Source organism: Schistocerca gregaria, chromosome 6 (assembly GCF_023897955.1).
Source record: "Schistocerca gregaria isolate iqSchGreg1 chromosome 6, iqSchGreg1.2, whole genome shotgun sequence".
In the NCBI taxonomy this organism is placed as follows: Eukaryota; Metazoa; Arthropoda; class Insecta; order Orthoptera; family Acrididae; genus Schistocerca; species Schistocerca gregaria.
In genome coordinates this window covers 448,497,589-448,523,482 of record NC_064925.1, presented here as the reverse complement: position 1 = coordinate 448,523,482, position 25,894 = coordinate 448,497,589, and the positions used below count along the sequence as shown (strand labels likewise).

General features: G+C 44.6%; 1 protein-coding gene across 1 annotated transcript in view; it reads right to left on the bottom strand.

Moving 5' to 3' along the window:
* Positions 1-25,894, bottom strand: part of LOC126279091 (cholinesterase 1-like) — a 349,591-nt gene that overhangs the window by 82,932 nt on the left and 240,765 nt on the right. Inside the window, exon 4 of the mRNA XM_049979555.1 lies at positions 9,535-9,679. Within this exon, the coding sequence (XP_049835512.1) occupies positions 9,535-9,679 (145 nt within the window). The remainder of the gene's footprint in view (positions 1-9,534; positions 9,680-25,894) is intronic.

The following is a 25,894-nucleotide window of genomic DNA, read 5'->3' as shown; positions in this document are numbered from 1 at the left end:
TTGTCTAATACTTTCAACATCACGCAGTTATTTCAGTTTATCCAGATCTTATCTCCTAAATTTTCTACCTTCATGTAATTCCTTCAGTTTTAATGCGCAGTTCTTAGCCAAAGAATTATGGTCAGAGTCTTCATCTGCTCCTGGAAGTGTTTTGCAGTTGAAAATTTGGTTTCGAAACATCTTACCACTAAGTAAGCTGTCTAAAACTTCAGTGTCTCCACGTCTCTTTCACATTTACAACTTTCTTTTGTGGTTAATGTGTGCTGTTGCTGTAAATAACCTACTCCTATTCAAAATGAACAGTAATGTACACAGTTACAACAACAGAAGAAAAAATTCCAGTAATTGTTCCACATTAAGGTTGTATTTAGCTCAAGAAGAGGTGCACAATGCAGCAACCAAAATTTTTGACTACCTACACAACGATATAAAATGTCTAACAGATAGCAAAATTTGTTTTGAAAACCAACTACTGGATAGCTTATTCTGTTCCGTAGAAGAGTTCTGTTTTTGTAATGTGTCAAGGTGGTGTGCAGGAATTGATAACTCAAATCTGTATTAAAGAAGCTTGGAAATTTTCAGCATATAGCCATATTTACGTATGAATCTGTGATGTGAATGTAAAATGTCTGGTTCTACAACATTACGATAAATCGTACTAATGATCCATGTAATATGAAACAAAATAACTAATTATTTCTGTGCAAAATTCTACCAGACTGCTTCCCTTTTCATTGATATCCCCAGTGTACATCCTATTACTTTGCGTTCTCTTCATTTATCCTACTCTTGAAAGTAAGACCTCGCCACAGTTAAATTTTCAGTCCCTTAACTATGTTAACAATTCGTTTTATCTATCGTATGTTCTTTCAGTCTCTTCATCATCTGAGGAGAAAGTAGGCAAATGAGTGTATACTACCGAGGTGGCAGTTGGTTTTGTATCTATCTGAGCTACGGTAATGTTTCCATTAAATTTTATCTTTCGAATATTAGTTTCTTATCACCAAGTACTCTATTTTAGGCGCCCCCACATGTTCAATAACACGATCAAACCGTCAATATTTTGACAGTCTGAGGGCGTGTGTTGGTGTGTTATCAATATTAGAAGTTGCTCTAACAATATTCTCAGTATTGTCAATACGTACTGATCATGTGAAGTTGAGAATAGATGGTTTGACAGTATCTACATCTACATCCACATATACATCTACATTTATACTCCGCAAGGAAGCCAACGGTGTGTGGCGGTGGGCACTTTACGTGCCACTGTCATTACTTCCCTTTTCTGTTTCAGTCGCGTATGGTTCGCGGGAAGAACGACTGTCTGAAAGCCCCCGTGCGCGCTCGAATCTCTCTAATTTTACATTCGTGATCTCCTCTGGAGGTATAAGTAGAGGGAAGCAATATATTCGATACCTCATCCAGAAACGCACCCTCTCGAAACCTAGCGAGCAAGCTACACCGCGATGCAGAGCGCCTCTCTTGCAGAGTCTGCCACTTGAGTTTGCTAAACATCTCCCTAACGCTATCACGGTTACCAAATAACCCTGTGACGAAACGCTCCGCTCTTCTTTGGATCTTCTACATCTCCTCCGTCAACCCGATCTAGTACGGATCCCACTCTGATGAGCAATACTCAAGTATAGGTCGAACTAGTGTTTTGTAAGCCACCTCCTTTGTTGATGGACTACATTTTCTAAGGACTCTCCCAATGAATCTCAACCTGGTACCCGCCTTATCAACAATTAATTTTATATGATCATTCCACTTCAAATCGTTCCGCACGCATACTCCCAGATATTTTACAGAAGTAACTGCTACCAGTGTTTGTTCCGCTATCATATAATCATACAATAAAGGATCCTTCTTTCTATTTATTCGCAATACATTACATATTCACCATGCAGATGCTGGTAGAGCTTCATTTAAACAGCCACACGGCGTTTGCGTGCACTGTTTATATTTTCAGATTGTTTTTGTGGGCCTCAGTCCTCAGAATTCCGTTTTCAAGTAGTATTTCAACGAAACAGGGCTATATCTGAGCTACGGCAATGTTTCCATTAAATTTTATCTTTCGAAGCTATATTTACCCCTTTAGGGTGGCCAGTGGAGATTCACTATGGCACTCCTTTCTCTGTTAATCTGAAAACGTAGTAGACCTATTAGCTTATTGATATACAGGGCGGTGTGGAAAAGGCTTGCACTTTGAGAAGTACGTCATACATATAGAATAACTGGTAAGACATCTGTGAAGCACATGTGAGCCTCACTACATTATCATAAAAGATATAAAATATTTTACGTTCATTAACTGCGTATATCATTGCAGGACAGATATAATTACTTCACAGGTCTCAATAACAATTCTGCTAATTCTGTTTGTTGGTATTGCACCACTAAGCTTCAAGTAATCGGCTGACCTGCTCGGCCCCAGGCTGCGACTGCAGTGTCCTCTCCAAGTAACTTATTTTTATTTTCCATTTTATGTTGTATCAACATTAATAATTTGTCATAAGACGCAGGAATCATCTGAGAGTAGTTTATGAAATCTTTTGGGTCCGTGGTTATGATTTCATTCAATAAATTAACATACGACAAGTTCGCTCCTTTTTTCAGCCATTTTTGGGCCTATTTCATCTTTGTCGTTGTTTTCTGTTGTTTACTAGCTGTAGCTAATATATCAGTGGCATATATTTTCTTTTGCTTGTTGGACATTTTAAATTTGTAAAATCGCGTTGCGAAATGACAATATTATTGATACAAATGAAATGAATTGGCAATTGCGAATGGGGAACCATTAGCTGTATAATGGAACGACGACAGTAAAAATCAACACCGGATCGGGACTGCCCCCGCATTTCCCGCCTGTAGCAGCCTTACCACTGGGCTGTCCGAGCATGACTCATGGCCACACTCAAACTCCCACATGTCCTCGCCCTTACGTCTATAATATGTAATAGTGCATATGATATGTACAGTATATGCCCGTACAGAGGAGACTTGTACTTGAATGTCACTTGCCCGGTGTCGGCGGATAAATACGGCGCTTGCACGTCTGAAGGAACATTATATGTAATTCGGAACACCACAGACACTGCAATATCGTGTTTATACCCGACACTGTGAATATACATAACGGATGTACGAGTACTGGTTGTGAATGCATGGTTGACGACACATGGAAGTTTGTGCTGTCCGTAAGTCGTGCTCGGATAGCCAAATGAAATGTTAAGGCGAACACTCGCGATACGCGGGAAATCCGGGTTCGAGTCCATTTATGGCACAAATGTTCATTGTAATTCCATTGTACTGCTGGTCCGCAGCTACGAATCCATTTAATGTGACTTCGTAGGCTTTCTCGGAGTAATAAGACTTGAAAGTCTCTTCGGGTTTGCTGCCGGATCTTAAAATCAACTCGATTCAATATTTCGGGGATCCAACTGTTCACCATCTTCTTGAGAACGCTGCTTCTGCTGATGAGTCTCGCTGAGAACTGACGCCAGGCTTTTTTTCCCTTTATTGTGATTTCAACTCCCTGTCTGGGGCGGGCTGGCAGCAACATAGGCGCTGCTCTTCAGGCTAGAGATTTTACAATCGGGCAGGAGGACATTTAAACCAATAAAAAGGAGAAAAATGGTTGAACATAAACAGGAGGGAACATAATGGGGGAAATTTTTCAAACAAAAACCGCACACTGTCAGAATTAAAAGACAGAGCCAGACACAAATCCAAGTGTGTCAGGAACATGAAAAATCTCATAAAGATTAAAACAACAATGTGACGGCGCAGCACAGAAAAACTACTGACGTCAAAACTATATACATGTCGAGCGCATGATAAAAAACCACACTACTTTATGCCACTTTAGAATTTCACAGAACACAACACCGATGCAGCACACATGACGATGAATAAAATTTGCAAGGATCTATCAGGGGTGCAGATACAAGAGTGCAGGGAATAGTGGGGGGGTGGGGGGGGAGGGGCGATGCTAGAAGGAGGGAGAGAAGGGGAGTGTGGGATGGGGTGGGGGGCACAGAAGGGGCCGAGGAGAGAAATGATGGCTGAGGAAAACAGCTGAGGAGGGAGTGATGAGACTCAGGGAGGGAAGGTGGGTAAACCGCTCAGAGGGAAGGAGGGGATGGGAAAGGCGAGTCCTGGGGAGGGATGGGGGGGAGGGGAACAAGGCCGGGCTACATTTGGGAGGAGGGGAAAACATCACAGGAAAGTTCATCAAATGGCTCTCAGCACTATGGGACTCAACATCTGAGGTCATCAGCACCATAGACTTAGAACTACTTAAACCTAACTAACCTAAGGACCTCACACACATCCATGCCCGATGCAGGATTTGAATCTGCGACTGTAGCAGCAGTGTGGTTCCGGACAGAAGCGCCTAGAACCGCTCAGCCACAATGGCCGGCAGCAAGGATCATCATCTGGGAGGGGGAGGTGCTGAAATTTCCCTGATGGAGAATATAGAGGTTTTGGAGGTGGAGAGAGAGAGGGATACCGTGTAGAGGTGTGGAAATGATCAAGGGGTGAAGTGGAAGGGGGGACCCCAGGGCAGGCAGTGTAAAGAATTTTGATACATTGAAGGAAAAGGAGGAGATGGAGGAAGGGGATGTGTGATTTGCGTACTGTAAGACGTTCAGTACACACACCATCAGATTACTTGACTTGTCGCTCTAACGAAGTAGGCGAGTGTCAGCAATATGTCTCATGGGTTTATCGTGGCATGTTTATCTTCTGCCGTTAGGTCAGACGATTGAAATGCCACTTGCACGCTTAGAGAAACAGATTGACGGTGACCAACTTTAAACAGAACTTGATTAATTTTCACACACATTTATTAAAATAATAACAAGCCTAAAAATTACTTAACTTGGTTCTGGATGCTATTTACAATTGACAATCTGAAGTTCCTTTGGTATTGATACATTAATCTTATTCTCTCATATATCTCCGGTACTTGACAAAAGTGTCTATACATTTATCTTCATGGCTACGTACAGGAATATGGTAATCTTATTAGGAGCTGACTGAAAATTGACTACAGACTGGTACAGACTGGTGCAGACAAATGCAGACTGGTGCAGACGAATGCAGACTTACTTATCGGAGGTCTGTAACTCATTATAAAACTTCGTGCATTCATGTATCATTGCGCGAGTGTGATCTGTGAGAAGGAAAGGTTCTACGTTAGCGGCAATCTCATTGGCTGTGTTGCATATTAATACGCGGATCAGCAGGAAGCAGAATTTGGTCCATCTCTATGGCAGCGCCATCTCATAGTGCGGAGACGGACGAGCGCTGTGCCTGTGCTGTCGTGCTTAGCGTGGCGCACTCTAGTGGTGGGAAAGTTGTGTATGCGGTGACTACGCAGAAGTATGTACACAACAGGATGAGTTCGTACAGGATCTGTGTGGCGAACAGAAGGCAGATATGGAAGGCAAGGAGGAGTGCATGGCGTCCACAGATTTGGATGGCTTTCTAAAAGCGGGGGGGGGGGGGGGGGGGGCGGGGGAGGGGAGGTGCAGAGATCCAGGCAACGCTGGCATAACAGCATAATAAAGGATAGGGCGGATTAGGGATTTGTAGGTGGGTGTGGAGGATGGTGGAAGGATGCAATCCCGAAGTCCGGGCAGACAGGAGTTTTAGGAGGCGGAGGCAGGGTCCAGGCTTTCTGCTGGATGCCAGATGAGGAGTCCAGGTGAGCTGATGGTTGAGGGTGAGGCCAAGCGCCAGGCTGCAAATCGACCTTGTATATAGGCCTCCATACCGTACACGGCGCATTTGGTGCCTATCATGGTTGCTACCCTCCAAGACTGGGCAGGTGGAGCCGCCGTTAGTAGAACACCGACGGCAAAGATATATTGCACTCAGAGACGATTTTCGAAAACTCGGAATGGCCCTACCGAAGAACGTTCTGCTTTGATGCGGGGCAGTACAGGATTCCACATTCTGTTAAGAGGAAACTCATTGTCTCTAGTAATTAAATTATTTGCTAACCTAATTTCAACTGCCTCTTTATAGACACTATTCCAAAAACCGGAAGTATTGGCAACTATCACAATTTGGTCAAATATCATACTGTGTCCCTCATTTAGGCAATTTTCTGCTACAGCTGATTGCCGATTGTTGTAGCCCCGTGTGAAGGCGATGTTCCACACACCTGTCATGAACTGTGCGAATCGAACGACCGATGTAAACCTTCCCTCATTGACACGGAGTTTTGTAGACACCGAGTTTCCTAAGTCCCAAATCATCTTTCACAGAGCCGAGTAGTGCCCTAATCTTGGAAGGTGTACGGGACACACACTTAACGTCAAAATTCCTTAAAATTCTTCCAATTTTAAACAATATTCCGCCAGCATAAGGAATAAAGGCCACCGATCTATGTTCGTCTTCCTGTACCTCTGGTGATGGTCCAAACTGTAAAGCGTGACGAATCTGCTTCTCAGAATGTCCATTTTTCTTTAAAAAAAAAGCCATCAAATGCGCAAATTCTAGGGGTAAACTGTCCAATCGCAAATGGCATATGCTAAGGACGCCTTGCGTTGGTGTGGTGGATGGAAGCTCTTAGAATGCAGATACCCATCTCTGTGCGTCGGCTTTCGGAGAACACTGTCCCAAATACCATCTGCTTTTTTTTTTTTTTTTTTTTGTAAACCATGAAGTCCACAAATGGAGGCATCCCATCACTTTCAACCTCCATGCTAAATTTAATGCTGGGATGAAGACGGTTGAAGTGGTCCAAAAGTCTATTAAGAGCAACTCGTCCATGTGGCCAGACGAAAAAGGTATCATCCACATACCTCCAGAAGCTCATCTGTTGCAATGCCGAAGACCTCAGTGGCATATCCTCGAAGTCCTCCAGAGTGGCCGAGCGGTTCTAGGCGCTACAGTCTGGAACCGCGCGACCGCTACGGTCGCAAGTTCGAATCCTGCCTCGGCCATGGATGTGTGTGATGTCCTTAGGTTAGTTAGGTTTAAGTAGTTCTAAGGTCTAGGGGACTGATGACATGAGGAGTTAAGTCCCATAGTGCTCAGGGCCATTAGGGCCTTGAAGTCCTCCATAAATAAATTGGTAACTACGGGTCATATAGGACTACCCATAGCCACTCCGTCATTCCGTTTAAAAACGTTGCAGTCAAATAAAAAATACGTGGATGTCACTACATGACGACAAAACTACACCAATTTAGAATTATATTAATACCTTCATCTGCTAACGGGCGTTGATATATATCAACGGGGACAAGTGAAAATGTGTGCCTTAACCGGTACTCGGACCCAGGATCTCCTGCTTCCATAACAGACGCCCTATCCATCTGAGCCACCGAGGGCACAGACGACAATGTGACTACAGGGAATATCTCGCTCACGCCTCCCGTGAGACCCACATTCTCACCTTGTATGTCCACACACTACATTCGTAGTGTCCCATCCCAACACACTCATTACTCGTGGAAGACATTATTACCAAGTCCCGTAAGAATTCGGGAAAAAAGTGTGCATCCGCACGGAAGAAGGTCATGGCCGGTATTGCCTGAACTATATAGTTATATGTCCCAAAGAACAGACACCACATCCATACAAGTACATAGTTCTGCACACATATTCCCCGAAGTCTTACGGGACTTGGTAAAAATGTCTTCCACGAGTAATGAGTGTGTTGGGATGGGACACTACGAATGTAGTGTGTGGACATACAAGGTGAGAATGTGGGTCTCGCGGGAGGAGTGAGCGAGATAGTCCCTGTAGTCGCACTGTCCTCTGTGCCCTCGGTGGCTCAGATGGATAGAGCGTCTGCCATGCAAGCAGGAGATACTGGGTTCGAGTCCCGCTCCAGGCACAAATTTTCTCCTGTCCCCGTTGATATATATCAACTCCCGTCAGCAGCTGAAGGTATTAATATACAGTAGAGCGTCGATTATCCGAACGTCGGCCACCCGAACGACCGCTTAACCGAACTGTGTACTCGCTCGCACCTGTTACTCTCCTGCCCTACCGTCCATCATCCTCCTCACTCCCAAACCAAGTTTCCCACAATAGTCGCCGACTGGGCCACCCCTGGCAGAACATTGCTTCTAATGGGGCCTTCACAAGGCGCTGCTGACAGACCAAGCCGCCAGTCGCTGTGTTTCAACAATCAGCACACTTCTGTCGGCTTGGCACTGGCAGTAGAAGTAGCTGCAGTATCAAAGCTGTTCACAGCAACAGCTGCCGCAGATTAGAGTTGAGGCGTGCCGCTCCGCCCAGTTTGAAGGATTGCGCGCCCCCAAGAAGAGCTTCTCACGGTGCAGTCACCTTCTGTTCTCTGTTACGACCACTTGTGTGCTGCTGCGTGAAGAAGTTAACTTTGCGACACAAAATGCTTAAACGTAAACGTATTGTCCTTTCTATGAGGGACAAGTACGAGTTTATTAAGAGGTTAGAAGAAGGTGACTCTGCAACCACTTTATCCAATGAGTACAAGGTGGGGAAGTCGACTATTACGGATATAAAAAAACAAAAGCCGAACATAGCAAATTTTATAGCTATGCTCGATTCTACTGATGGATCAACAAGCCGTAAAACTATGAAGCTCGCCACTAACACAGATCTAGATGATGCTGTTTACAAGTGGTTTACACAAAAGAGATCGGAAGGAGAACCTATCTCAGGTCCTATTCTGTGTGAGAAGGCAATGCAGTTCAACGAAAAACTTGGAGGGCCTTCGAACTTGAAAGCGAGCACGGGCTGGTTAAAACACTTCAAGTCAACACATGGCATTCGTGAGCTTACAATACAGGGAGAAAAGCTGTCGGCCGATGCTTCAGCAGCTGATTCTTACAAAGTCAAACTAAGGGACTATATATTCCTACTGAAGTTGCCTTTGTATGTTACTTTGTAATACTAAAAGAGAAGCCTGTTTTTATGAATAAATTTACTGTACTGTACTTCTTTTTGGCAAATAAACATGTACAGTTCGATTATCCGAACAAACCAGTTTTCCGAACACCCATGTTCCCCAATTACTTCGGATAATTGACGCTCTACTGTAATTCTAAATTCGTTCTAGACGACTATAGGTCATCAATGCTGTCTGTTCTTTTGGACATGTCCGAAAGAACAGACACCATATCCATATAAGTATAAACTTCACCAACTCTTCATGTAGGCCGGCCGAAGTGGCCGTGCGGTTCTAGGCGCTGCAGTCTGGAACCGCGAGACCGCTACGGTCGCAGGTTCGAATCCTGCCTCGGGCATGGATGTGTGTGATGTCCTTAGGTTAGTTAGGTTTAACTAGTTCTAAGTTCTAGGGGACTAATGACCTCAGCAGTTGAGTCCCATAGTGCTCAGAGCCATTTTAACCATTTTTTTCATACAGTTTTTCATGTTTTTAACGGCTGTAGTTGTAATAATTCAGAATAACAGAGGCATTGCGATACAGTTATGTTATTGATGGTGTGACAGCCGCTTAACTGCATGAAAGGTTTGATAAGCAAGTATTGTTTGTGCGTGCCCCTGTAGGACATGGCGACTGACCTGGCACGAAGAGGCGGTACTGGACGGTGACGAGCAGCAGGTCGTGCTCGAGCATGAAGCCGGGCCGCGCCAGCAGCGGCGACCCCGCGATGTAAGAGCCGCCGTGGATGTGCACCAGCACCGCCATCCGCGCCCCGGGGTCCAGCTGCAACACGCCGTGCGGCGCGGGTAGCCAGCAGTCTAGGCGCAGAGCAAAGTGCGGCGAGCGCGCTGGGCAGGCACTGCGACAGCTGACGGGTAGCGCGCTTGACGTCACGAAGCCACAGCGAGTCTTACACGAAGTCCCCACGCATTTTTTCACATCCAGTAGGCTACGGCCGAGTTTTTTTTGCAACGTCTCATATGTTTCCCACCCTCCATCACGAGTAGAAGTTATAACGTAAGTTTCAATAAAATATTAAGTACTAATTCTATGAGTAAATTCAACTTCAGATTACGTATGAGTGTTCATCGGAGGTGAGGGTATCATCTGGAGTGCCCCAGGGAATTGTGGTAGGTCCGCTGTTGTTTTCTATCTACATAAATGATCTTTTGGATAGGGTGGATAGCAAAGTGCGGCTGTTTGCTGATGATGCTGTGGTGTACGGGAAGGTGTCGTCGTTGAGTGACTGTAGGAGGATACAAGATGACTTGGACAGGATTTGTAATTGGTGTTAAGAATGGCAGCTAACTCTAAATATAGATAAATGTAAATTAATGCAGATGAATAGGAAAAAGAATCCTGTAATGTTTGAATACTCCATTAGTAGTGTAGCGCTTGACACAGTCACGTCGATTAAATATTTGGACGCAACATTGCAGAGCGATATGAGGTGGGACAAGCATGTAATGGCATTTGTGGGGAAGGCGGATAGTCGTCTTCGGTTCATTGCTAGAATTTTGGGAAGATGTGGTTCATCTGTAAAGGAGACCGCTTATAAAACACTAATGATACCTATTCTTGAGTACTCCTCGAGCGTTTGGGATTACTATCAGGTCGGATTGAGGGAGGACATAGAAGCAATTCAGAGGCAAGATGCTAGATTTGTTACTGATAGGTTTGATCATCACGCGAGTGTTACGGAAATGCTTCAGGAACTCGGGTGGGAGTCTCTAAAGGAAAGGAGGAGTTCTTTTCGTGAATCGCTACTGAGGTAATTTAGAGAACCAGCGTTTGAGGCTGACTGCAGTACAATTTTACTGCCGCCAACTTACATTTCGCGGAAAGACCACAAAAATAAGATAAGAGAGGTTAGGGCTCGTACAGAGGCATATAGACAGTCATTTTTCCCTCGTTCTGTTTGGGAGTGGAACATGGAGAGAAGATGCTAGTTGTGGTACAAGGTACCCTCCGCCACGCACCGTATGGTGGATTGCGGAAAATGTATGTAGATACGTAAATCACAGATGTAGAACAAATGTGCACTATGCTTACCTCCTTATGTTTTGATGATTCCATAATGCAATACAGCTTTACTTTTTTGGGGTAACCCATCAAGTTTTCTGAATCTATAAACGTTTAATACGAATAATTAATGGTGTGAAATCAAGAACATCCTGCAGAGGTCTGTTTAGGAACTGTGGATATTAACTACTGCTTCCCAATATATGGATTCCTTAAAGGTTCGCTCTAAATATAAAAAAAATCTAAGTTAATGCGGATTAGTAGGAAAAAACCAATTTGTAACATTCCAATAAAGCATTAGTATTCTGCTCCTTGAAACAGTCACATCTATCAAATATCTAGGCGTAACGTTGTAAAGCAGTATGAAATGGAACGAACTCATCAGGTTGACAGTAGGGAAGGTGGCTGGGCGACTTCGTTTTATTGGGATAATATTTGGTGAATGATAGCTCATCCATAAAGGAGACGGCGTTTAGAATGCTAGTGCCACCTCTTCTTGAGTACTGTTCGAGAGTATGGGATCCATACCAGGTCGTATTAAAGAAAGACATCAAAGTAATTCACAAAAGTGGTACTCGGTTTTTTACTGGTAGAGTCAATTAGCACGCAGGTGTTACGAAGATGCTTCGTGAATTTCCCATGGGGCGAAAACGACGTTCTTTCCTCTTCGCAATATTGAGGAAATTTAGAGAACCGGCATTTGAAGACGTCTGCTGAACGATTCTACTGCCGCCAATGAACTTTTCGCACAAGGACCATGAAGATAAGATACATTAGGGCTCGTAGAGAGGATTATGCACACTAGTTTTTCTCTCGCTCTACTTGTGAGCTGAACAGGTAAGGAAATGGCTGGTATTGGTACGTGACAAGCTCGACCATGCATTGTGTGATGTATATATAGAAGATTCAAAGTCACTTAAGTTGTTGTAAAGATGTCAATTAATAGCAACTTTGGAGAGAGCCGTTGGGCAACGAGCTGTTTTGGTAATCAACAATAAAATTTCTCCTACGTGCCTTGCAGTACTAGCATTCTGAGAAGAAAGGCTATAGCGGGGATATGGCTTCTTCTTCCAGGAGAACTTCTGCGAACTATGTAAGGTTGGAGCTGAGGTACTTACGGAAGTAAAGTCGTGAGGGTGGATAGTTTGTCATGATTGGATAGCTCAGTCGGTAGAGTACTTGCCCACGAAATTTAATGGTCCCAAGTTCGATTCCCAATTCCGTACACATTTTTAATCTGTCAGGAGGTTTCAACAGAAAAAGCTGTGTAGTGTGTACAACACTTTACGAGATATTACGTGTTACGTTTGAAGCTATTTCTCGCACTGGGAAATTTCACCCGTTTCTTAGAACAGAATTTTTCGAAGAGCCACTATAAATATATGTGAACTTTACTGTTCTTACGTGATTTATGTAGGAGATAGACAGTTCCGAACCCTTTTACGTGGTCGCTGAGAGGGGAGCACTCTGGCGTAAGACTGCATAAAAATGTATCTCAAACGTCAGATGCCAACTGATTTAAGTCAGACTGTACGCACTGGACGAATAAAATATAAGTTGTTTCAAAACGATTCATTCGAATTAGCAAGACTAGATCTTCTACACCAATGAAGATAGACACTTGGAATGATTTTTAGCTTGCGTATGGATACTAAAAGTATACTTTGGCATCAGTTATAGGTTGCCATTTCATATTGATGGTGCATGAGTCTGCCAGATGCAGCTCGTTCGGTCACTAGTTCATTACCCAGTGTCAAGTCGAGATGGTGCTCACACAGCGACAATTGGTGTTTTGCGTTCTCCTTTTCAACAGGTACAATTCACTTACAATTGTGCAGCGTGATTTGCGCCGAGAGTATGGCGACAGATAGTACGACAGCAGAACATAGTGAGGTGATGGCAGCTTGTCCGAAAGAGAAGAGCTGCCGGAACTAATAACGAGGCAGCACAATCTGCTTACAATTTGGGCGCCAGACTGGAATACTTTAGTTACAAATACTAAACAATATAGTAAATAACCTCAGACGAGAACAAAAGAATAAATTTCCTGTATTAATTGTGTTTTAATAACCTTAAAAGCAAAAGTTTATTTATATTATAAACTTTTGTTGCTGGCATGTTGCTGAGCATGAAATAGAAGATGATGGCATGAGGCTTTTCGAAAATCTAACACTGAAATTTGTTACGCTAACAACTACGTGTTGGCCACAGTTTGGTAGCGTTCTCGCTACCCACGCCCGAGTTCCCGGGTTCGATTCCCGGCGGGGTCAGGGATTTTCTCTGCCTCGTGATGACTGGGTGTTGTGTGATGTCCTTAGGTTAGTTAGGTTTAAGTAGTTCTAATTTCTAGGGGACTGATGACCATAAATGTTAAGTCCCATAGTCCTCAGAGCCATTTGAACCATTTTTTTTTTTTTTTTTTTTTTTTTTTTTTTTTTTTTTTTTGCCACAGTTTGGTCTGGGACACGCGACGTGTCACTTACGAACTTTTCATTACACGGGGTACTTTGATGTTGTGTGTTGATAGGTTTGTTTATACTTGAGATAGAGGACTTTAGAACTGTGACACATCACGATTGTTTTTTAGTAATACACTCCTGGAAATTGAAATAAGAACACCGTGAATTCATTGTCCCAGGAAGGGGAAACTTTATTGACACATTCCTGGGGTCAGATACATCACATGATCACAATGACAGAACCACAGGCACATAGACACAGGCTACAGAGCATGCACAATGTCAGCACTAGTACAGTGTATATCCACATTTCGTAGCAATGCAGGCTGCTATTCTCCCATGGAGACAATCGTAGAGATGCTGGATGTAGTCCTGTGGAACGGCTTGCCATGCCATTTCCACCTGGCGCCTCAGTTGGACCAGCGTTCGTGCTGGACGTGCAGACCGCGTGAGACGACGCTTCATCCAGTCCCAAACTTGCTCAATGGGGGACAGATCCGGAGATCTTGCTGGCCAGGGTAGGTAGTTGACTTACACCTTCTAGAGCACGTTGGGTGGCACGGGAAACATGCGGACGTGCATTGTCCTGTTGGAACAGCAAGTTCCCTTGTCGGTCTAGGAATGGTAGAACGATGGGTTCGATGACGGTTTGGATGTACCGTGCACTATTCAGTGTCCCCTCGACGATCACCAGAGGTGTACGGCCAGTGTAGGAGATCGCTCCCCACACCATGATGCCGGGTGTTGGCCCTGTGCGCCTCGGTCGTATGCAGTCCTGATTGTGGCGCTCACCTGCACGGCGCCAAACACGCATACGACCATCATTGGCACCAAGGCAGAAGCGACTCTCATCGCTGAAGACGACACGTCTCCATTCGTCCCTCCATTCACGCCTGTCGCGACACCACTGGAGGCGGGCTGCACTATGTTGGGGCCTGAGCGGAAGACGGCCTAACGGTGTGCGGGACCGTAGCCCAGCTTCATGGAGACGGTTGCGAATGGTCCTCGCCGATACCCCAGGAGCAACAGTGTCCCTAATTTGCTGGGAAGTGGCGGTGCGGTCCGCTACGGCACTGCGTAGGATCCTACGGTCTTGGCGTGCATCCGTGCGTAGCTCCGGTCCGGTCCCAGGTCGACGGGCACGTGCACCTTCCGCCGACCACTGGCGACAACATCGATGTACTGTGGAGACCTCACGCCCCACGTGTTGAGCAATTCGGCGGTACGTCCACCCGGCCTCCCGCATGTCCACTATACGCCCTCGCTCAAAGTCCGTCAACTGCACGTACGGTTCACGTCCACGCTGTCGCGGCATGCTACCAGTGTTAAAGACTACGATGGAGCTCCGTATGCCACGGCAAACTGGCTGACACTGACGGCGGCGGTGCACAAATGCTGCGCAGCTAGCGCCATTCGACGGACAACAACGCGGTTCGTGGTGTGTCCGCTGTGCCGTGCGTGTGATCATTGCTTGTACAGCCCTCTCGCAGTGTCCGGAGCAAGTATGGTGGGTCTGACACACCGGTGTCAATGTGTTCTTTTTTCCATTTCCAGGAGTGTATATAGACCTAAAATGATGATCGGTTTTTAGTTTTGTACTTTGCAGTCCTGGAAAATGGTACACTTGGCTTGCTCAAATAAATATCGATTAATGGCATCCCTCTTTTTTACTAATGACAACTGCAACATAGCCCAGAAGTCAAATAATCGGCTTTATGCAAAATAACTTTTTTTTCAGCTAGTACATGCTATATATGTGACGAGTAGTAACACAATGAGTGGTATGTACATCGCCGAGACCAGACCAACGCCAGCAGAAGGTTTTAGCACACATAAGTGCTTTAACCAAACCACAGCTCCCTTTAACTTCGTTCCGCCTCTTTTCTTCCCCCACCACCGATTAGAATCAGAAGAAAAACAAACTGTCATCATCTTGAGTTCAACACTTCCAAAGCTTTTGATAGTTTTCGTACATACACTTCCACACTGCGGAAATATGCGGTTTCATTGAGACATCACATTCAATATTCCTAAAAAATGCCTCGTTTTTAGTATAGTTTGTTGTGCTACAGTGGCCGGAAGTGTAACTTTTGTACATTAAATCTTTATGAGCACATAGTAGTTAATTTATGTTCTGTTGCATGAATTCATGTTTTTGTTACATGATGCATGGATGAAATTTGTGTATAGGTAAGAAAGTGTTATTGAGTAATTAATGAAAGGTAATTTGTAGTTTCACAGAAAATCTCTTAATTCGAGAAGTGGTATAATTAATGCAATGCTTGCAATATATTCAGAATCTAGTACTGGCAGATTTAATGCTCTTAAACACTTGTCAAATGGATTTGAGAAAAGAAGTAACAAATTTCCCGTTGGCAGTATAATTTCAGATTGAGTTTAGCTAAGGAAATCCACTAAATTACAATGTCTTTTAGTGGATTTGCACAGAGCATAACTCCAAAATTCAGTACAGAAGAAGTTCAATATTTCGTCGTATTTAGCCGACGTGGGATGCAAGAGTGAAATGAGTCTTTAGGGCGTCGTAAATAGTATCCAACACGTTACTAGAGAACTTTGAATTTTTACTTTTGAGAATGTTGTATAAGTATTGGAAAGGTGATAAGTAATCGTTACATGTCAAATATCGAAGTATCACTTCTAGTTTCACTAGGGCCAGGATTGCCTCTCAAAAGTATTAGATTTTTATTAGAGTTTAGAGCCCGAATCACAGCCCTACGAGTACTTGAAACTGACTTTTGTTACTCGAAAGTGTTTCAAGACTGGGTCTTCGTTTACGAATGTAAAATCCTTATAAGTCTGTTCGATGCAACTATGTTATCTGTGTATAATGTCCACATCCAAATCCAACTGTTGTGCTTTCTCTTCTTAATATTATATTCTGGGCTCGGTTCTAATGCTATAACCTCAATATCAGTATCTGTGTCCGTAAATATAATACCAGCTAGGGCCATACTGAATAATGACAGGACCGTGCGGAAACAGCAGCGCCACTGCCAGTGACTTGTCAGCCGTCATACCACCACGTGGCATCACTTTCGTCACCTGTCGAAACCCGGCTTAAGACAGACCACGGTGGTAGATTGTACAACTCTGAAGTTTGTTGCAAGTACACTAAATACTGCAGGGTGCACCCGGAACATGGCTGAATTCATTCAATTGCCGTTTTCAGTGCTTCAGGAGGATGTGTTGTTTCTAGCAGGCAACAGTTGTGCACACACGTCTGGCTTTGCCCAATGTGCTCTCCAAGATGTATGCCAGTTTTTCTAGACAACGCTTTAACAAAACCCGGCATCCACTGATTGCGATGTGACGCATAATGGGATAGCTCGTCGACTCGTCAACCTAAGTGACAATATCCATTTCCCAAATTTGTAAACACGTCGACGTAGGGTGTAACACTGATAAATCTGTTGTTGTCTCTCTGCACGAACTGCTTTCTAGCTCTACAAGAGACAAAGGCTATTTTTTTCCTATGTCCAAGCGGCCGCGAAACGCAAACCACAGTGAAAACAAAAAGTGTTTTATTTGTAACATTTAGCTACACTTACTTAGACGTTTATCATACCGTTCTACCAAATTTATACACTACTGGCCATTAAAATTACTACACCACGAAGATGACGTGCTACAGACACGAAATTTAACCGACAGGAAGAAGATGCTGTGATATTCAAATGATTAGCTGTTCAGAACATTGTCACAAGGTTGGCGACGGTAGCGACACCTACAGCGTGCTGACATGATGAAAGTTTCCAGCCGATTTCTCATACACAAACAGCAGTTCACCGGCGTTTACTGGTGAAACGTTGTTGTGATGCCTCGTGTAAGGAGGAGAAATGCGTACCATCAGATTTCCGACTTTCATAAAGGTCAGATTGTAGCCTATCGCGATTGCTGTTTATCGAATCGCGACATTGCATGACCGTTAGCAGAATATGGAATCGGTGGGTTGAGGAACGTAATACGGAACGCCGTGCTGGATCCCAACGGCCTCGTATCACTAGCAGTCGAGATGACAGGCATCTTATCCACATGGCTGTAACGGATCGTGCAGCCACGTCTCGATCCCTGAGTCAACAGATGGGGACGTTTGCAACACAACAACCATCTGCACGAACAGTTCGACGACATTTGAGGCAGCATGGACTATCAGCTCGGAGACCATGGCTGCGGTTACTCTTTACGCTGCATCACAGACAGGAGCGCCTGCGATGGTATACTCAACGACGAACCTGGGTGCACAAAATGGCAAAACGTCATTTCTTCGGATGGATCCAGGTTCTGTTTACAGCATCATGATGGTTGGTTCAAATGGCTCTGAGCACTATGGGACTCAACTGCTGTGGTCATTAGTCCCCTAGAACTTAGAACTACTTAAACCTAACTAACCTAAGGACATCACACACATCCATGCCCGAGACAGGATTCGAACCTGCGACCGTAGCAGTCGCACGGCTCCAGACTGCGCGCCTAGAACCGCGAGACCACCGCTGCCGGCAATCATGATGGTCGCATCCGTGTTTGTCGTCATCGCGGTGAACGCACATTGGAAGCGTGTATTCGTCATCGCCATACTGGCGTATCGCCCGGCGTGGTGGTATGGGGTGCCATTGATTACACGTCTCGGTCACCTCTTGTTCGCATTGGCGGCACTTTGAACAGTGAACATTTCAGAGGTGTTAAGACCCGTGGCTCTACCCTTCATTCGATCCCTGCGAAATCCTGCATTTTAGCAGTATAATGCACGACCGAGTGTTGCAGGTCCTGTACGGGTCTTTCTGGATACAAAAAATTTCGACTGCTGCCCTGTCCATCATATTCTACAGCTCTCTCACCAATTGAAAACGTCTGGTCAATGGTGGCCGAGCAGCTGGTTCGTTACAATCCGCTAGTCACTGCTGTTGATGAACTGTGGTACCGTGTTGAAACTGCGTGGGCAGCTGTACCTGTACGCGCCATCCAAGCTCTGTTTGACTCAATGCCCAGGCGTATTAAGGCCGTTATTAGGGCCAGTGGTGGTTGTTCTGGGTACTGATTTCTCAGGATCTGTGCACCCAAATTGCATGAAAATGTAATCACATGTCAGTTCAAGTATAATCTATTTGTCCAATGAATACCCGTTTATCATCTGCATTTCTTCTTGGTGTAGCAATTTTAATGTCCAGTAGTGTAATATCCTCGTTTTTCGCTAATTCTCCATGCTAACCTGCAGCTCGTTGTCCGCGCCAGAATACCGTTGTCATTGCCGATGGTTCATGTGTGTGTATTGGTAGGTGAGCAAACACTCCCCATTGATAATGCTGCAGGAGCGTCCTTGTTGCAGCTGCAGTGTGCAGTCGAGCATTGTCATGATGAAGGACAATGCCTGATGACAACATTTCGCTTCGCTTGTTCTGAATTGCCCTTTGTAGACTATTTTCTCAAACTGCCTGGATCCACTTGCTGAACAAGATAATCGTTTGACGCTCGCTTCCTTCCCTGACTAAAGCGCGATGAAGAGATGTTCATGAAGCGGGCAAAGTTCCTGCCGCAGTTCGCAGTCCCGCATGATACTTACGTTTTGTGGGCTGCCTGAAATCAGGCGGAACCCATGAGCACGAAGAAACTGGTATAGGCATGCGTATTCAAATAGAGAGATATCTAAACGGGAAAATACAGTGCAGTGCTCGGCAACGCTTGTATAAGAAATGTGTCTGCCGCAGTTGTTAGATCGGTTACTGTTGCTACAATGACAGGTTATCAAGATTTAAGTGAGTTTGAACGTGGTGTTACAGTTGGCGCACGAGCGATGGGACACAGCATCTCTGAGGTAGCGATGAAGTGGAGATTTTCTCGTACGACCATTCACGATTGTACCATAAGTATCAGGAATCCATTAAAACATAAAATCTCCGACAATGCTGCAGCTGGAAAAAGATCCTGCAAGAACGGGACCAAAGACGACTGAAGAAACTCGTTCAATGTGACACAAGGGCTGCAGATTTCAATGCTGAGCGATCAACAAGTGTCAGTGTGCGAACCATTCAACGAAATATCATCGATATGGGCTTCCGGAGCCGAATGGCCACTCGTGTACCCTTTATGACTGCATGATACAAAGCTTTACGCCTCGCCTGGGTCCGTCAACACGGACATTCGACTGATGATGACTGGAAACATGTTGTGTGGTCGGACGAGTCTCGTTTCAAATTGTATGGAGCGGATGGACGTGTACAGGTATGGAGACAACCTCATGAATCCATGTACTCTGCATGTGGAGGCTCTGTAAGGGTGTGGGGCGTGTGCAGTTGGAGTGATAAGGGGCCCCTGATTCGTCTAGATACAACTCTGACAAGTGCCACGTACGTAAGCACCCTGTCTGATCACCTGCATCCATTAATGTACATTGTGCATTCCGATGGACCTGGGCAATTCCAAGAGGACCATGTGACACCCCACACGTCCAGAATTGCTACAGACTGGCTCTGGGAATACTCTTCTGAGTTTGAACACTTCCGATGGCCACCAAACTCCCCAGATATGGACGTTATTGATTGTTGCCTTGTAATGTGCTGTTCAGAAGAGTTCTCCACCCCTAGTACTATTACGGTTTTATGGACAGCCTTGCAGGATTCATGGTGTCATTTCGCTCCAGAACTACTTCAGACATTAGTCAAGTCCATACCATGTCGTGTTGCGGACTTCTGCATGCCTGTGGGGGCCCTACATGATAGTGGCAGGTGTACCAATTTCTTTGGTTCTTCAATGTAAAATGACAGCACGCACTTCACAATTGGCAGGCGACTCTGTTGTTCTGGGCACCTTTACATGCTGACTCTGGGCTCAGAATTGAAGAATGAGACATAACGCAATCGACAGGCATACTAGGGGCACTGTGTAACACGTCTGCGAAAGCTTCATTGTGTTTTCACTGTGGTTTTAATTTCGCGCCTGTCGGACCTTAAAGATACCCCTTGTATTAAACTTGTTGTATGAGACAATTTTTCTGTATATTATATTAGATCATATTAGGTACGCTACTAAGTATGTAGCTAAGGTCGTTAATGATGCAGAACGTGTTACATAACCGAAATAACATATTTAAAGAATAATATACTAAGTGTCTTTCAAAGTTCGTAACTGACATTTTTGTCTAGGAAGTGGGAAATGTAATATATACACAAACCAATTGCATCAGTGCTCTGAAGATCTACCAAAATCAGTTATGAGGGATCTATTTCTCGTATTACATAACATTCCTTTCATGCGATATGTATAACAATAAATACTAGCCGATCCTTCGAATAAATCCACCAGTGTAGTAGGATTTGGTCACCAAAAAATCCTTTCGGCTCCGTCTAATGTGTATCTTCTTTAAAGCTAAACCTTTTATCAATGCTTGAAATCCATCGAAAATGTATGTTTCTGCATTTTTTCTAAAGCAAATTGAGAGACTTTGGCCTTCATGAAGATCGTTCTTGTTACTAGTATGTCATAAACTGAGCTATTGATTTGAAAGAGACATGTACTACCTCTGATCAATTTCATCAAGGACTAAACACTACGGATCAACAGTTATTACACGTAATTCCCTGAAAAGACCTTTGCAAGACTTTTTCTTTAATTTTATACCCAAATAATTCGCATTACACGCTCTTGGATACGTAAAACTTAAACCTGACTTGGGAAGAGATCCCAAAATGTGGTACCGTACGACGTTACAGAATGAAAGACAACAAAGTTTACCAGGTTATTCCGTCTACATAACCAGTGTCTTACAACAGTCGCATTTAGGAGAATCAGGAGCGCGGCCGTGTGCTTTTTGGACACAATGTACTATCAAATTTTAATTTCATTTCATAAATTTAAGACTGTCAAGCAGCTCGTTCTCGGATTTTAAGCACGCCGAGCCGAGAGGACGCGAAGCAGAGCAGGAGCAGCACTTGCTGATAAACTGTAAATGTCCGCCCCGATATAGACGGCACGGTAACTCAGCGTGTTCGGTCAGAGGGTTAGCTGCCCTCTGTAATAAAAAAAAAAGATCAACGACGAACTGAAACGGGTGTCTTGTGACGTCCGCCCCGAGCAGATACAACGAACGAAAACGAACAAAATGAGATTTAAAAAAAATTTGTGAGTGGTCAGCGTGACGGATTGCCGTCCTACGGGCCCAGGTTCGATTCCCGGCTGGGTCGGGGATTTTCTCCGTTCAGGGACTGGGTGTTGTGCTGTCTTCATCATTATTTTATTACCATCCCGCGCGCAGGTCGCTCAATGTGGTGTCGAATGTAATAAGACATTCTCCTAGGCGGTCGGACCTGCTCCGCAAGGGGCCTCCCGGCCACCGTCGCCAAACGCTCATTTTTATAAACTGTAAATTAATTTAGTCTTTGTTTGTTTGACGTGCTTCTGCAAAGAAGTGAACCATACGTGTGTATTTTACTGTGTAGACTAGTGGTTAGAAAACTAATATAGATTTTGTTTTTTCGTAAGTTTTGTGAATACCAGTGTAGGACGGCTTCCTAGCGTAAATTTTCCCGTCGTCAGAAATTGCGCCACGCCACTAAGTTCTAATTTTGTGCTACTAGACAGCACACAGTTTAAATCAGTGCATTCTAGTTGGAATATTTATCTCGTGCGGTAACTTTTTCGGTAAACAGGATTTCCAATAACAGATATATGTAAATACATCCACTTCAGTAGAGAAATTTATTTCTGGTTAAAAGCTTGCGGTCTCAGAGTATAGTGAGAAATCCGCACAGCAACTTTTAGTCTTACTTTATTCTCATTTGGTATACTTTCAAACTTAGTAGCGCCATTTGAGACCTTATATCTGTTTTATCCATAGTATGGTATGGCTAGGGACTGTGCCTGTTGTGAGCGGACACATGGAGAGCTGGTTGCTGTCCGTAAACAGCTGGAAGCTGCGTTGACTACCGTAGACAAGTTTCTGACTAGTTGCGGTGACGTTGGGGCGCCAGTGATGAGACCTGCGACACCTTTGGTGCCACTGGAATCCCCTGGTGACCCGGACGTCGCTGCGGCTTCTGGTACGCAACATCTGACCGGTCAGGCGTGCACTATACGCAGAAAGCGGCTACTAGGGTAGCGGAGTATGTGTGGCGTGCACATGGGGCTTTTTTAGGTTAGACAACCCCTCCCTTGGGATCAAAGACGATTTGCCTGTTAAATCAGCAATAGCGACCTCAGAGAAGCTTGGTCCTCGCACATCAGACTGCAGACTGCAGGATGTTCCAGGAAAGGTCCCACCCAGTATTAGTATCGCTTACTGAAGGTCATAACGCACAGATAGTAAAATTGGAACAGAAAGCTGGTTGAAACCAGACGTTAATGACAACGAAATCCTAAGTTGCAAATTTCAGAATATCTCGGCAGGCAGCATCAAATATTCGGTGATGAGGACGAAGATGTGGAGAATAAATGGAAAAAATTCAAAGGCATCGTTCAATATGCCCTAGACAAATATGTTCCAGTAAGCTTTTAAGGGATGGGAAAGATCCACCATGGTTTAATAGTCGTGTTAGAAAAGCGCAGGTCATTCTCGTTTTTAAGAAAACCCTTAAGACAGATGAATACAACTATACGGGGTGCATTCAAGTTCTAAGGCCTCCGATTTTTTTTCTAATTAACTACTCACCCGAAATCGATGAAACTGGCGTTACTTCTCGACGTAATCGCCCTGCAGACGTACACATTTTTCACAACGCTGACGCCATGATTCCATGGCAGCGGCGAAGGCTTCTTTAGGAGTCTGTTTTGACCGCTGGAAAATAGCTGAGGCAATAGCAGCACGGCTGGTGAATGAGCGGCCACGGAGAGTGTCTTTCATTGTTGGAAAAAGCCAAAAGTCACTAGAAGCCAGGTCAGGTGAGTTGGGAGCATGAGGAATCACTTCAAAGTTGTTATCACGAAGAAACTGTTGCGTAACATTAGCTCGACGTGCGGGTGCGTTGTCTTGGTGAAACAGCACACGCGCAGCCCTTCCCGGACGTTTTTGTTGCAGTGCAGGAAGGAATTTGTTCTTCAAAACATTTTCTTAGGATGCACCTGTTACCGTAGTGCTCTTTGGAACGCAATGGGTAAGGATTACGCCCTCGCTATCCCAGAACATGGACACCATCATTTTTTAGCACTGGCGGTTACCCGAAATTTTTTGTGGCGGTGAATCTGTGTGCTTCCATTGAGCTGACTGGCGCTTTGTTTCTGGATTGAAAAATGGCATCCACGTCTCATCCATTGTCACAACCGACGAAAAGAAAGTCCCATTCATGCTGTCGTTGCGCGTTAACATTGCTTGGCAACATGCCACACGGGTAGCCGTGTGGTCGTCCGTCAGCATTTGTGGCACCCACCTGGATGACACTTTTCGCATTTTCAGGTCGTCATGCAGGATTGTGTGCACAGAACCCACAGAAATGGCAACTCTGGAGGCGATCTGTTCAACAGTCATTCGGCGATCCCCCAAAACAATTCTCTCCACTTTCTCGATCATGTCATCAGACTGGCTTGTGCGAGCCCGAGGTTGTTTTGCTTTGTTGTCCACGATGTTCTGCCTTCATTAAACTGTCGCACCCACTAAAGCACTTTCGACACACCCATAATTCCATCACCACATGTCTCCTTCAACTGTCGATTAATTTCAATTGGTTTCAGAACATGCAAATTCAGAAAACGAATGACTGCACGCTGTTCAAGTAAGGAAAACGTCGCCATTTTAAGTATTTAAAACAGTTCTCATTCTCGCCGCTGGCGGTAAAATTCCATCTGCCGTACAGTGCCGCCATCTCTGGGACGTATTGACAATTAACGCGGCCTCATTTTAAATCAATGCGCATGTTTCTATCTCTTTCCCGTCCGGAGAAAACAAATCGGAGGCCTTAGAACTTGAATGCACCTCGTAGACCTGTATCGTTGACGTCAATCTGTTGTACAATTATGTAACATGTTTTATGCGAAAGAATTACGACTTTTTGGAAAATGAACTTCTCCTCTATAAAAATCAACTCGGATTCCGGAAACAGAGATCCTCCGAAACTCAGCTCGCTCTGTTCCTCCATGACATCCACAGCGCAGTGGACAATGGCGTTCAGGTTGATGCCGTGTTCCTTGATTTCAGTAAGGCTTTTAGCGCCGTCCCGCATTGCTATTTAATGAAAAAATACGAACTTACGGAGTATCGGAGCAGACTTGCGATTGGATTCAAGACTTTCTTGCATTATAACTCTACACGTCGCTCTTAGTGGAACTAAATCGACAGAGGTAAAGGTAATATCCATAGTACCACAGGGAAGTGTGATAGGACTGTTGCTGTTTACAATATACGAGTAAGTAAACGATCTAGTAGAAAGCGTCGGACGCTCTTTAAGGCTATCCGCAGATGATGCAGTTGTCTAAACCAAAGTAGTTGCGCCAGAAGATAGTAAGAATTTTCAAACGACCTGCAGAGAATTGATGAATGGTGCAGGCTCTGGCAGTTGGCTCTGAACGTAAATAAATGTAACATATTGCGCATACATAGGAAAAGAAATCCATTAGTGTACAGCTACACTATTGATGACAAACAGCTGGAGACAGTGTCTGCCGTAAAATATCTAGGCGTAACTATCCAGAGCGGCCTTAAGTGGAGTGACCACATAAAACAGATAGTGGGAAAAGCAGACGGCAGACTCAGATTCATCGGAAGAATCTTTAGGAACTGTAACTCATCCACGAAATAAGTGGCTTATAAGGCGCTTGTTCGCTCGATTCTTCAGTATTGTTCATCCATTTGGGATCCCTGTCAGATAGGACTGATGGATGAGATAGAGAAGATCCAACGAAGAGCGGCGCGCTTCGTCACGGGATCGTTTAGCTGGAGAGAGAGCGTTACGGAGATGCTTAACAAACTCCACTGGCAGACGTTACAAGGGAGGCGTTGTGCATCAAGGAGAGATTTACTATTTCAATTTCGGGACAGCACTTTTCAGGAGGAGTCGGGCAATATATTGCGTACCCCCAAATACATCTCGCGTATTGACCACGAGGAAAAATTCGAAAAATTAGAGCCAATACAGAGGCTTAACCGACAATCACTCTTCCAATGCACTATTCGCGAGTGGGACAGGATTGGAGAGATCAGAAAGTACCCTCCGCCGGAGTATGATGTTGATATAGATGTAACAGCTCTTCCTAAAACTACATTTAATTCACTGCACTGTTCGCATCCTCGGCAACCTAAACAAAATTTGCATCTGGTAAATAACACATTGGTGATGGTACTACATGAAACTTGCAAATACCACATGTATATTGACGACCTCCAGCTATACCCTCATGTAAAACTGTTTTTAACTTGAAGATAGCTATCTCGAATTTCATTGTAACCTGTGTACACTACCAGAATGAGCACAGAATATAAGGGTAAAGCTCAATCCGTCCGAAAGCCAGACAGGTCTGGTCGAACATTCTAGGCTCATTAGCCCGAAATATCGGGACTTCCTACCATCCTTAATCCTAA